The sequence below is a fragment of the Dermochelys coriacea genome, chromosome 6 (assembly GCF_009764565.3).
Source record: "Dermochelys coriacea isolate rDerCor1 chromosome 6, rDerCor1.pri.v4, whole genome shotgun sequence".
Taxonomy (NCBI): Eukaryota; Metazoa; Chordata; order Testudines; family Dermochelyidae; genus Dermochelys; species Dermochelys coriacea.
In genome coordinates this window covers 98546672-98560305 of record NC_050073.1, presented here as the reverse complement: position 1 = coordinate 98560305, position 13634 = coordinate 98546672, and the positions used below count along the sequence as shown (strand labels likewise).

Sequence of the window (13634 nt, the reverse complement as noted above, 5' to 3'; positions counted from 1 at the left end):
CACATGGCCCAGACTCTGCTAGTGAAAAATAATGAAATTGTACCTATGCACAATCTAAATAGCACTGCTCATAGGGACAACACATCACAAGAGCTCAAGTTACTGCAAGGTTAGTAACCCATCCTTACTTATCAGAGGTAGCCTTCTAATACAGATGGAGCAAAGTTGTACTTTGTTTGGTGATACTTTGGTGCAATCTCTTAATAGGGGAGGTTGCTTTATTATAATAAAATACAAATAATAAATGAAATCTAGCTATTATATAGCTGGTTTCATCCATAGATCTCGAAGTACTTTATAAAGGAGGTCAGTGTCATAGCCCGCATTTTACAGATGGGGGAAATTGAGGCACAAAGGGGGGACGTGACTTGCCCAAGGTCCAGGAAGTCAGTGGCAAAGCCAGGTCTCCTGAGTCCCAGTTCAGTGCTCCAACCACTAGGCCACACTTTACAAGGGTGGCATCTTGTAGAGTTTTCCTTGTATTATCCTTCCTCTCATTTTTGTGTTTCAGATATCAATGAATGTGAGACTAGAAACTTCACTTGTACTACGCAGCAAACCTGTTTCAATATCCAAGGAGGATACAAATGTCTAGACCCAGTAAAGTGTGAGGATCCTTATATCCAAATCAATGACAAGTGAGTAACAAACCCATAGAAGTGGAAAGGCAGTAAATCTGCTTGAGGCAAATAAATTGCACTTCTGCAACATGATAGCAAAGTACATCTAAAGTGCTATACAGACACTATTGTTGCATTTATTATTAGCAAGCTTGACAAAATTGATAAATTGCAATTACTTGCCAAGTCATCAGGTGGCAGGAGATTCAGTTTTGTGGAAAGTTAAGATGGAAAAGCCCTCACCAAAATGAGTGCAGCAGAGAAGACCATAATGGTTGTAATGCAACAAAAGAAAGTTAGTTACTCCATTGCCACCTGCCTTTAATCATACTTGATCAAACCTAATCTATTTGTTAATAATAGTACTTCCTTACCTACCTAATCCAGGGGGTTGTGAGGATTAACTAGTTAATGTTTGTACAGTGCTTTGAAAGCATAACACACTGAACTAGAGAGGAGTGGCAGCTCTGCTAGAGTTAAGGCTGAGTCACTTACTGTTTAAAAGATGACTCATCTAAGAGTTGTAAAATCCACCTGCTGACTGACATTGTCTTGAAATTTGCTTTGCCTCCTGGGGGTCCTAGGTACTGTTAGTGGTCCACATGTGGGGTCCTTTGAGTCTGGTGTTCCCAAGATACAATTCCCCTGCTAAAAACCCCAGCATCTTACAAAATCACATAGTTCTTCTAACTTTTTTTTGCACACACTTGGGAGTCAAATTATGGCTGAAATTCTTCCCAGTTTTATCTCGGTCACTTGGGATTTTATTTCAATAGGCATATGGCACCTGCTGCCCCCTTGGGAAGTTACTCAATATTAAGCTTAAATCTCCAGATGGTATGTCAGTAGCTGAAGCCAAACAGAACAAAAGATGTGCAACAAGATTAGGGCTCTGTTAACATCCAAAGGGTTTCCAGCCAATCTATTATCACCAGTTATAGTAACTGGGTGGCTCAAGGTGAGATACTCTGGTCACAACCTGAGCAACACTGATGCACTGAGAATCTGAGCACTTTCAGCAAATTGTGGCTGTGCAAGTTTCTTGTTCTCTGCCTGCATTCTGCAGGGGCTGCTTTTGGAAGTTTTGCCCCAAGATCAAAATTCTGGTTTTAAGACCCATATTGTAAAGTGCTCTAAAATCTATATTCAGACTCTGATTTTACTTTAGAAGTACTGTCAAGGAAATTAGTATTACTTCAATAGAGGGAAGATGAGAGATTCTAGGAAGCAGTTAGGGTAATGTCATCAGCCTGAATAATGGGATTAAGTGTGATCAAAGGAAAGCAAGTTGCTGGGTCTTTTAATATTTACAGAGTTTAAGGCCAGCAGGGACCATTAGAACATAACACTGATAACAAAATTTACCTTTATTGGCCATCAGTGCAAGAGTTTGCTCAAGTTGGACTGTCCTTGGGATGTTCATGGATTATGATTGGTGTGTCTAGTAAAGAGAGGAGGCTATTTAGATATCATTGTGGACTGTCTGATTAATTAGAGCTGTGCCTGAACCAAAACTCCAGACTCAGGCTTTGGAAGAATTGGGCTTTGTGGCTCTGGCCAGTCTTTAGATTTATTCTTTGACTGTATTTAATCTATGGCCCGTACTCAAAAGGTTGTTAGGCACACAGCCTGTCAAAAAAAAGTAATGTAATTATTTATATAGCACCACTGATGTTCATGGTTCTGCACCATGAGCTGGGCCAATAATTAACAGGTCCCTACCCTGAAGAGTTTATAGGCTAAATTCCTACCAGGACAATCGTGCAATGGGAGGCCATAGCTGCAGAGCTGCCAGAAAAGAAAGTCCAAATTCTTGGAGCGATCAAAGGAGACAAAAGTTGCAGTATGAAGAGCAGTTTTGCAGAGCCCAGAGAGCAGGAGGAAGATGAAGGCAGAGATATAGGCAGTATGGGGGTGGAGCTCTGAATGCAAGCAAAAGAAATGAAAGTTGCATTGGTTCTTTAAGCCAGTTAAGTTTTGTACTCCATTATTTTTTGCTTTCATAGCAACATGTAGTGAATTAGGTGTTGCAGAATTTGCTCAATGCTGATGATAATTCTATCCACCTTAGTCGCTGCATGTGTCCAGCTGAAAACCCGGGTTGCAGAGATCACCATTCACCATCCTATACAGAGACATGGATGTGGTGTCAGGACGGTCCGTGCCCTTCTGACATCTTCCAAATGCAAGCAACACTCGGCTACCCTGGTGCCTATTACATCTTCCAAATCAAATCAGGGAACGAGGGCAGAGAATTCTACATGCGGGTGAGTAAACTGTATAGAGTCCTACCAGTATCTTATAGTTTGCCACATCCTTCTCTGACAGCTGTACGATGTTTTTATGTATACTATTTAAAATTTCAGCGCAAGATCTCTCATAGGGGCAGATGTTTGTCTGGTCATACTACATCCATAGCCATGCAGTGTAATGTACTGGTCCATAATCACAGCGGGCTGCTCAAACCCAGAAAGGCTGTGGATGCTGGTTCTGCAGAAAGGTGATGTATCCTAGGGAAAGATACCGATAATGGCAGTGTAGAAATTCACCAGACTGGCCCAGCATGCCCCACTGTGCTATTCCTACATGGCAATAGGGCTCAGAGAGATCTGTGACCTCCACGTCTTGAAATAGCGGAGGAGGGAGACTGGTTTAAAATGTTGTCAGTTTCTTTTTTTTTAACTGAAAAACTGAGTTTTCTATTAAAGAAGTTTTGCAGAGAGTGTCTGTTTTCCGTCAAGACTTCTGGATTTTTTCATCCGAAAACTGAAAATCCAAAATCCAAAATGTTCAGGTCAAAACACAAACGTTTTGGCTAAAAACTGAAAAAAGTCAGTTTGCAGGGTTTTGGATTTTCATAAAAAGTCCACATTTCCCACAAAATTTGCAGCTGACCTCTCTCTTTCTCCCCCACCCCCTCCTTTCCATTGGATAGTATTGGACAGCTGACATTCTTAGAACAAGGAGCGTCGTGCTTGGTGGGATTCAGAAGCTTGGGTAGTAACCACAAGCAGAATCTCTCCCTGATATTCAACCAAGTGCCATTCATTGGAATACATGTAATGACACTTCAGCACATCATAGGAAATAATATTAGAACAGATTCTGGCATTTTCCAATTCACATTCTTCTGGTAGCCATGAAGGCTTCCGAACTTTAAAAATGGCCATCAGCTTTGTCTTAAGGTCCAGAGATAATCATTTCCATCCGTTAGCAGCATTTTGCTGTTACAAAGTTGTATTGTTCCAGATTTTTTCACCTATCTGGGTTGATCAGTCAGTTGTCTGGGGTTCACAGACAAATCCCATTGTTCATATCTGATTCCTGTCTTTCATTTATCCCAGAAAGTACCCAAGGCCTTTCTTTTATTGGACATGTAGCACTTTTCCTTTAACTGGTAACAGAATATTCCCAGAGAGTCTAGGTTATAATCAGCAGGTGGTGCCTGTTCCTTTGTTTTGAAAAAAATGAAATAAAAATGAGAGGTTGCAGACGTGGGGGATGCAGGTGGGGCAGGCAGATACTGCTGTATGGTTAAAGGTGCCATCAGTCAGGTGGGGTTGTTAACTTAAGACCATGCTGCCTATCTCTGGTGAGCTATCCCACTGTCAGCTCAAATTTTTGTGGTACTTTTCAAAAGTAGCTTAGCAGGAGCTAACCCAAGCACTCTGGCTAGCATTATGTCTCTCAGTAAAACAGGTCCCAGGCTGTGCGTGCGATATTCTGCTGAATGGTGATTTGCTGCTCAGTTTAGCAACACAGGACCAGATTTTCAAATGCTGAGAACCAACCATTCTGGCTAGATTATCAAGCATTCAGCCCCCATTTAGGTACCTAAATGAGAGTCAGATTTTAAGAAGTGCTTGAGGGATGAGTTTATTGTGAGTGCTGAGCACATCTGAAAATCTGACCCACAATCCTAGCATTGCTTTCACCTTTGTGTATAATACATTTAAAGGAGTCTCTCAGAAGGGTCCAATTTTGCAACACATACTTATGCAAATGAAAAACCAATCCTGTTTCCTTCGAACCGGAAAAATATTCATGAACAGTTTTCTAGAAAGATGAAGGTTTTGTAATATATTCTTTTAAAATAAAGTCTAAATATTGGTACTTAAAACCACTCCACAGTGTCTCTTTAAATGGATACATTTTCTCTGCATCAAACCAAAATGAATTTCATGAAGCTTAAGAATTAACGGAAACAGGAAAAGAATACCTGAGCCAGCATGTCAGCCCCTCTTGAATCCATGTTCTTGCTTTTTCCTCCAGATAATAATGATAGATTTATATGTACAATAACAACTTTCATAGATTCATAGATTCATAGATACTAAGGTCAGAAGGGACCATTCTGATCATCTAGTCCGACCTCCTGCACAGCGCAGGCCACAGAATCTCACCCACCCACTCCTATGAAAAACCTCACCTATGTCTGAGCTATTGAAGTCCTTAAATCATGGTTTAAAGACTTCAAGGAGCAGAGAAGCCTCCCTCAAGTCAACCATGCCCCATGCTACAGAGGAAGGCGAAAAACCTCCAGGGCCTCTCCAATCTGCCCTGGAGGAAAATTCTTCCCGACCCCAAATATGGCAATCAGCTAAACCCTGAGCATATGGGCAAGATTCACCAGCCAGATACTACAGAAAATTCTTTCCTGGGTAACTCAGATCCCATCCATCTAATATCCCATTCAGGGGATTAGTCCTATTTACCCTGAATATTTAAAGATCAATTACTTACCAAAATCCCATTATCCCATCATACCATCTCCTCCATAACCTTATCAAGTAGAATCTTAAAACCAGATAGATCTTTTGCCTCCACTGCTTCCCTTGGAAGGCTATTCCAGAACTTCACTCCTCTGATGGTTAAAAACCTTCGTCTGATTTCAAGTCTAAACTTCCTGGTGGCCAGTTTATACCCATTTGTTCTTGTGTCCACATTGGTGCTGAGCTTAAATAATTCCTCTCCCTCTCCGTATTTATCCTCTGATATATTATAGAGAGCAATCATATCTCCCCTCAACCTTCTTTAGTTAGGCTAAACAAGCCAAGCTCCTTAAGTCTCCTTTCATAAGCAAGTTTTTCCATTCCTCGGATCATCCTAGTAGCCCTTCTCTGTACCTGCTCCAGTTTGAATTCATCCTTTTTAAACATGGGAGATCAGAACTGCACACAGTATTCTAGGTTAGGTCTCACCAGTGCCTTGTATAATGGTACTAAAAGCTCCTTATCCCTACTGGAAATACCTCTCCTGATGCATCCCAAAACCGCATTAGCTTTTTTCACAGCCATATCAATTGGCAGCTCATAGTCATCCTATGATCAACCAATACTCCAAGGTCCTTCTCCTCTTCTGTTACTTCTAATTGATGCGTCCCCAACTTATAACTAAAATTCTTGTTATTAATCCTAAATGCATAACCTTACACTTCTCACTATTAAATTTCATCCTATTATTATTACTCCAGTTTACAAGGTCATCCAGCTCCTCCTGTATAATATTCGATCCTTCTCTGAATTGCAATACCTCCCAGCTTTGTATCATCTGCAAACTTTATTAGCACACTCCCACTTTTTGTGCCAAGGTCAGTAATAAAAAGATTAAATAAGATTGGTCCCAAAACCGATCCCTGAGGAACTCCATGGTAACCTCCCTCCAACCTGACAGTTCGCCTTTCAGTAGGACCCGTTGAAGTCTCCCCTTTAACCAATTCCTTATCCACCTCTTGATGTTCATATTGATCACCATCTTCTCCAATTTAACTAATAATTCCCCATGTGGCACGGTATCAAATGCCTTACTGAAATCTAGGTAAATTAGATCCACTGCATTTCCTTTATCTAAAAAATCTGTTACTTTTCAAAAAAGATTAGGTTGGTTTGGCACGATCTACCTTTTGTAAAACCATCTTGTATTTTGTCCCATTTACCATTGATTTCAATGTCCTTAACTAATTTCTCCTTCAAAATTTTTTCCAGGACCTTGCATACTACAGATGTCAAACTAACTGGCCTGTAGTTACCCGGATCACTTTTTTTTCCTTTCTTAAAAATAGGAACTATATTAGCAATTCTCCAATCATTCGGTACTACTCCTGAGTTTACAGATTCATTAAAATTCTTGCTAATGGCTTGCAATTTCAGGTGCCAATTCCTTTAATATTCTTGGATGAAGATTATCTGGGCCCCCCGATTTAGTCCCATTAAGCTGTTTCAGTTTCACTTCTACCTCAGATATGGTAATATCTACCTCCATATCCTCATTCCCATTTGTCATGCTACCATTATCCCTAAGATCCTCTTTAGCCTTATTAAAGACTGAGGCAAAGTATTTGTTTAGATATTGGGCCATGCCTAGATTATCTTTAACCTCCACTCCATCCTCAGTGTTTAGCGGCCCCACTTCTTCTTTCTTAGTTTTCTTCTTATTTATATGGATATAGAACCATTTACTATTGGTTTTAATTCCCTTTGCAAGGTCCAACTCTACTCGATTTTTAGCCTGTCTCACTTTATTCCTACATGTTCTGACCTCAATTAGGTAGCTTTCCTTGCTGATCCCTCCCATCTTCCACTCCCTGTATGCTTTCTGCTTCTTCTTAATCACCTCTCTAAGATGCTTGCTCATCCAGCTTGGTCTACAACTCCTTCCTATGAATTTTTTTCCCCTTCCTTGGGATACAGGCTTCCGATAGCTTCTGCAGCTTTGATTTAAAGTAATCCCAGGCCTCCTCTACCTTTAGATCCATAAGTTCTTCAGTCCAATCAACTTCCCTAATTTCCTTAATTTTTGAAAGTCAGCCCTTTTGAAATCAAAAACCCTAGTTGCAGATTTATTTTTGTTAATCCTTCCATTTAGTTTGAACTGAATTAGCTCATGATCACTTGAGCCAAGATTGTCCCCTACAACCATTTCTTCTATGAGGTCCTCGCTACTCACAAATTAAATATAAAATGGCATCCCCTCTAGTTGGTTCAGCAACTACTTGATGAAGGAATCCATCAGCTATCGCATCTAGGAAAATCTGAGCCCTATTATTATTACTAGCACTGGTCCTCCAGTCTATATCTGGGAAGTAGAAGTCTCCCATGATCACGCAGTTTCCATTAGTATTTACTTTATTAAAGACATTAAAAAGAGCTCTATCCATATCCAAATTAGATCCCGGAGGTCTATAGCACACCCCAAGCACTATCGTAGGAGAGGTTTTACTAGTTTTCTTCCCCAATGTAATTTTTGCCCAGACGGACTCTGTCTTATCCATTGCATCGCTTCATATTTCTTTACATTCTACCTCATCATTGATATACAATGCTACTCCACCACCTTTACCTTTGTTTCTGTCTTTCCTAAACAGCACATACCCTTTAATACCTGTAGTCCAGTCATGACTACTATTCCACCATGTTTCTGTTATCCCTATAATATCTGGTTTCACTTCCTGCACCAATAGCTCTAGTTCCTCCATTTTATTACCTAGGCTCCTCGCATTGGTGTATAAACATCTTAATTTTTGCTGTTTGGCCTCGCTCACATTTTGTACCCTATTAGGCACAGTCATTCTACAGCCAGTATAACCTATTAGACTAGTATCCACACCGCCCTCGCTCCTTATATACATTCTCCTACCGACGGCTTTATCCTTTCTTACTTCGTCTTCTTCCCTCTCAATGCTAAAATCTGGCGTGGAGATTTCCTGGACATCTCCCAACCATCTCCCCCTAATTCCTAGTTTAAAGCTCTCTTTATCAGTTGTGCCAGTCTTGATCCTAGAAGTCTATTTCCTTCCCTACTCAGATGAAGTCCATCCCGAGAGAACTGTCCTCTGTCCGTGAATGCCTCCCAGTGGCCATACATCCCAAAGCCCTCCTTATAGCACCACTGCCTAAGCCATCTGTTGACAGTCATAATCTTGTCACACCTTTGTTGCCCTTCTCTAGGAACAGGAAGGATCCCACTAAAGATCACCTGAGCCTCAATTTCCTTAAGCGTCTTCCCCAGCCTAGCATAGTCTCCCTTTATACTTTCCAGCAAGAATCTAGCCATATCATTTGTTCCCACATGAAGGATAATTAGAGGATTCTTTCCCGCTCCCTTTAGGATCCTTTTCAACCTCAGGTCTATATCCCGTATCTTAGCACCCGGAAGACAGCACACCTTTCTATTCTCTGGATCAGCTCTAGTTACAGGCCTGTCTATTCTTCTCAATACAGAGTCCCCGATCACATAGACCTGCCTTTTCCTGGTGACGGTGCTATTCTCCAGTCTCTCCCCTGTTCCCTCTGGCTGCAAGTTCTTTCCATTCCTATTTTCCCTTATAATCTTCTTCAACCCATACTGTATCCTCCTGGGGCTCATATTTGGTGTAGTCTCCCTTGACTCTTCCGCTTTTCCTATAGGACTCTTCTCTTCTTCCTTACCCTTCCACCTTCAACAAGTACCTGCTGAGCCCCTTCTTCATTTTCCAACTCTGCAAACCTGTTCCTAAGCTCTATTTCTCCTTCACTAGCCCGTCTTTTCCTCTGCCTGGTTCTTTTAGTTACATGCTTCCACTGACCACTTTCCTCACCCAGTCTCCCCTCAAAATTCCCCAATTACTTTCATCTGCAAGGATCCTCACATGCTTTACAAACTGATAAAATTGTACAAAGTGACACTTCCTATACCATTGAAATGCAGCCACCTCTGGGGTGAAGTGCAGTAGCTCTCAACAATGTATGTAAATACACAACAGTTCAGAACAGGAACTGCAAAGCGCCTTTTCTAATTGAAAGTGGACTGTAGGAGATATTTAGGCAGGCAGAATGTAATTGTCTGCTTAAGAATTTACAATGAGTGACATGGGTCTTTAATTACCTCTGTTTTATACATCAGTCAAAATACAGCAACCACAGCAGCAGTGTCCTCTACCACTATGCTAGAGCATTGCTTCAGTAACGACAGGGTATGTCTACACAGCAAATGAAGGGTGTTTAAAGCTAGTGTAAATCTAGCTAACTTGTAACTATGAGAGAAGAGACAAGGCAACCCAAGCTTCATCACAGGTTAGCAACCCAAATATGTACCCACAGTCCCCAGTGGGCTTGTACATGGGCTTGCACTAGCCCCACTGAAGCCCAGGCTGCCACATCTTTACTACTATTGTTACCCATATAAGCTAAATTAAAGTTAGCACAGCACTATGATCACACCTCCATTTCTGTGTACATACCTTTAGAGAAAATAGTGAGACCTATTGAATCACCAGTACCTGGGTTCCTCTGGAGATGTCCCACCCATGTACTCAGCAAGTCAATGAGGTACAATGTATAGGACACTAAACTAGGGGTCAGGAACCCTGGCTTTAATTCCCAGCTGTACCATTGACTTGCTGCCTGACCTTTCACTTAACTACTCTGTACCCAAATCTTTTCATCTATCAAAGAGGAATAATGTAATTTGCCCATCTCAGCAAAATGGATGGAAGGGCTAAGGAAGCATCGTTTTGAGATGTTAGACACTCAAACATTAAGTGATATACTCTAAGATTATAAACTTCATGTCTCACCCTTGGAAATCTCACCTGCTTCTCTCTCTGTTTTGCACACAGCAAACGGGACCTATCAGTGCTACTCTAGTGATGACCCGTCCTGTGAAAGGGCCACGTACCATTCAGTTGGACTTGGAAATGATCACAGTCAACACTGTCATCAACTTCAGAGGGAGCTCTGTCATCCGGCTGAGGATATACGTATCACAGTACCCGTTCTAAACCTTCAGTGCATTCCCTTTAAACATTAAAAGCAACAACAAAAAGACATTAGCCCCTTTCTGCAGATCTTTTTCCTCAGAAAAATATAGCAGCTCAAAACCTAACCAGTGTTACCACAGACCCAACGGCCTATGCCATCTGATGAGAGAAGCCTCTTCATATACAGTCCTTTCCAGGATGCAGACATCTGAACATGTATTGTCATCAGATCCCGTATGATTTTATATGTGATTATATGTTTTAAGAACCATTTTTTGTTGTTGTTGATTTTAAAAACTTTTCTCGGGTGTGATTTCATGCTCCAAAAACTGTGAACCTCCCCACCTCTGTAACTGCAATACTGCTTAGCAAAGGCACCAAACAAACTGAGGAAAAAGCTGGCTTTTGCTATTTTGCTTTTTTCATTTTAAAAGGAAGGCAAACAAACAAAAAATTCACCTGTCCAAAAGTGGAATCTGAGAAGTGCTAACAACCATTGCCAGTTGTTTCTGAAATTGTCTGTCTCAGTTGTCCCTACATTTGTCTTAGTTCGATCTGTCCTTTTTGATCACATTTTTTAGTTGAGTCATTGTAAGTTCTTTCAAAAATACATGTTATACTATGCTTGCTGGATCTATAAGCCCTCCTTTTTAACAAAGTGTCACCTGCGTGGGTTCCTCACTGTATTAAATATTTCTACATAATTGAGTTCAAAGAGATCTATCACTGGATTGTGTATTTTAAAATAATTAGGGCCTGATCCTTATTTTCACCAAGGCCCTATCCTTTATACCACCAAGGCAGCATGAGCATAAGTTTATGCTGCCAGAACAGTATAAAGGGGCCTTAGCATAACTGAGAATCAGGTCCAGAGTGTTCAACTACTTTGCATATTTTAATGATTGTGCATAATTAGTGAAGATTTGAAGTGTTTGTGCTAGTTCTGTGGTTATGGCCAGAGCTAATTTCCCATTGTAACCCCAATATTCAATTTTGCCAAACCCAATTTCCTCCAAAAGAAAATAATCCCCCTGAAATTACATATGCCAAAACTTTTCCCAGAATAGAATTTTTCTGAAAAGTTTTGGGGAAAAAAATAGAAAATGAATTTTTAAAGTTGTGTGGCCCAGTTGAAATCAAGGGGAGTTTTGCCATTGACTTGAATGGGTCAGGATTTCACCCTGATGTGATTTTTGTAAGTTTATCTCTTGTTGACTATTTGCAGTGTTTCCAGGTTTTTTCCTCTCCATTGGCTAATCTTACCTCCCAAATGGCTTGGCCCACAAAGGCTAAATTGTGCAGGCCTGTCTGAGGACAAATGGCCCAGTGTTTCTCAGAGGGCTAATAGGGGGTATACAAAGATATATAATGTGAAAGAGCTCGGAATGAGGTGTTTGTACTCCCATGTTATGGTAGATTGCGAAGCAATATACTAGAGCTTCATTAGTGTAGTGATGTAAAGAGAAGGACTGCAGCTCAGGAAGCTCTCAGGCACGGATTGCATGAAGGAATGGAGAAACTGACTATCTTGCTTATAATAGGTTTTGCAAATTCAGGACTGGTTTTTATTTCCCCCAGCAGAAGTACCCTTTTTTTTTACCAGGTTGCTCTTTATTTTTAATCAGCCTGAAGAAAGCCCCGGTACATTGGACCAGAGCAGAGAAATGCTTTGCACAGAGCGGAGTGTGCCTTAAAATAGCAGGACACTGTATTTTGTTTCTTTATTATTTTATCTTTTCCTGTTACCTCAGCTGCAGTGTGGGACACGCTGGGACAGAACTGTTTTCATGTGTCTACAGACCATCATATACAATCCTTTATATGTTTATATAACAACCCTGCTGATTTCTGCCAGGCTGTGCTGAGCCAGAAATAAAAGATGGGAGGTCAGAGAGACACGTGGTCAGGCAGCCATCCTGGAGGAGCTAGGGAAGGAGTATAGAGAGAAGTATCAACAGGGACTGAGGCTCAAAAGGGGTCCAAACGTCATATTCTTCAGTCTTGGAAGAAAGGGGAGGGCAGGTGATGGGAGGCATATGGTTGGGAGGGCAGGATAGAGTAGCACTGACAGGTGACAGGGGAAAGTAAAAAGTGAGAAATAAGGGATCTGGGAGCAGGACAGGGAAAGGCAAAGTCTTGCATTAAAGATGTTAAACTCTTAATGCTTATAGTCTTCTATGTAGCAAAACCTCTCTCCTCTCCTTCTCCCTCCACTAATCCCTTAGCCCACAAAGGAATCCTGCTCTGTCCACCCCCAATATCACCCACTGGAGAGAAACCCCACTTTGTTGATCCTTACATAATCTCTGGGAGCAGGTCTCTTCTTCTGGGCCACCCTGTACAAACTTAATCTAGCCTTTGGCATTCATTAAAGCACATGAAAACAACAGAGGAATTCCATAACAAAATATTTGTTGAACAAGACGTAAGGTTGAAAGCGTGATTCAGCAGAGCCCAGGAATGCCCATAAAACAATATCACACTTTCAACACAAACACTTTGTGCCTAAAAAAACCTGAAAATGTCTGGAAGCCTTGAAAATCAGCCACTTCCCCTCTGCCGTAAAGTCTTCTATCACTTGCTATCACCCTGGCCAACCTGAACCTTGCCAAACTATATACCAACTTCAAAATAACAAATTACTAATGATTACAACATCTAATGCCCCCACATTTTCTATTCAAAGGATCAATTTCCAATATACTAATACACAAGCACAGGTTATAGCAGTTCTCACAAATAAGGACTATACATGTTAGTTTTCACATAATATAGATTCAGATAGTTAAAAATGCAAACTTTCAAGCTCTGCAAACCTTTACATAACCCTGTGTTGCAAGGTAACGAGGACCTGTCAGCAGAGCAGGTGTGTCCAGTTGAGATAATTAAATGGGATAGAGCTACACCTGTGGCTATAAAAGACTGTCAGAGGGCAGGGAGAGGAGGCATAACAGGCTATGCCTGGAATGAGGAACTGTAGAGGAGCGGTGCTAATGTCTCTGGTAGACTTTTAGAGCAAGGGGCCAGGTACTCAGGAAGGTTATCCTGGAGTTGCTTTTCCAGAAGAGCACCAGAGCTGGCCAAATGAGGACTGGTGGAGCAGGGAGCTGGATGGTGTAGTAGGAAGCAGTATTACTAAAGACACCTGGGATGGGAGGCTGTGAAACCATAGGGCAGTGGGAGGACCTTCTTGTTTGCTACAGTTTGAACAGTAAACTGGGCCTAAAGCGAGTGCGGGTGTTGCTATGAGTGCTTGTTACACTGGGGAGAAGCCCTGC

General features: G+C 41.3%; 1 protein-coding gene across 1 annotated transcript in view; it reads left to right on the top strand.

Moving 5' to 3' along the window:
* The window catches only part of FBLN5 (fibulin 5), a 73948-nt gene extending 62877 nt beyond the window's left edge, over positions 1 to 11071 (top strand). The window contains 5 exon segments of the mRNA XM_038405652.2: positions 512 to 638; positions 2692 to 2729; positions 2732 to 2784; positions 2786 to 2887; positions 10216 to 11071. Coding sequence (XP_038261580.1) covers positions 512 to 638; positions 2692 to 2729; positions 2732 to 2784; positions 2786 to 2887; positions 10216 to 10377 — 482 coding nt within the window. The 3' untranslated portion in view covers positions 10378 to 11071.
* Positions 11072 to 13634: the final 2563 nt, after the last annotated feature.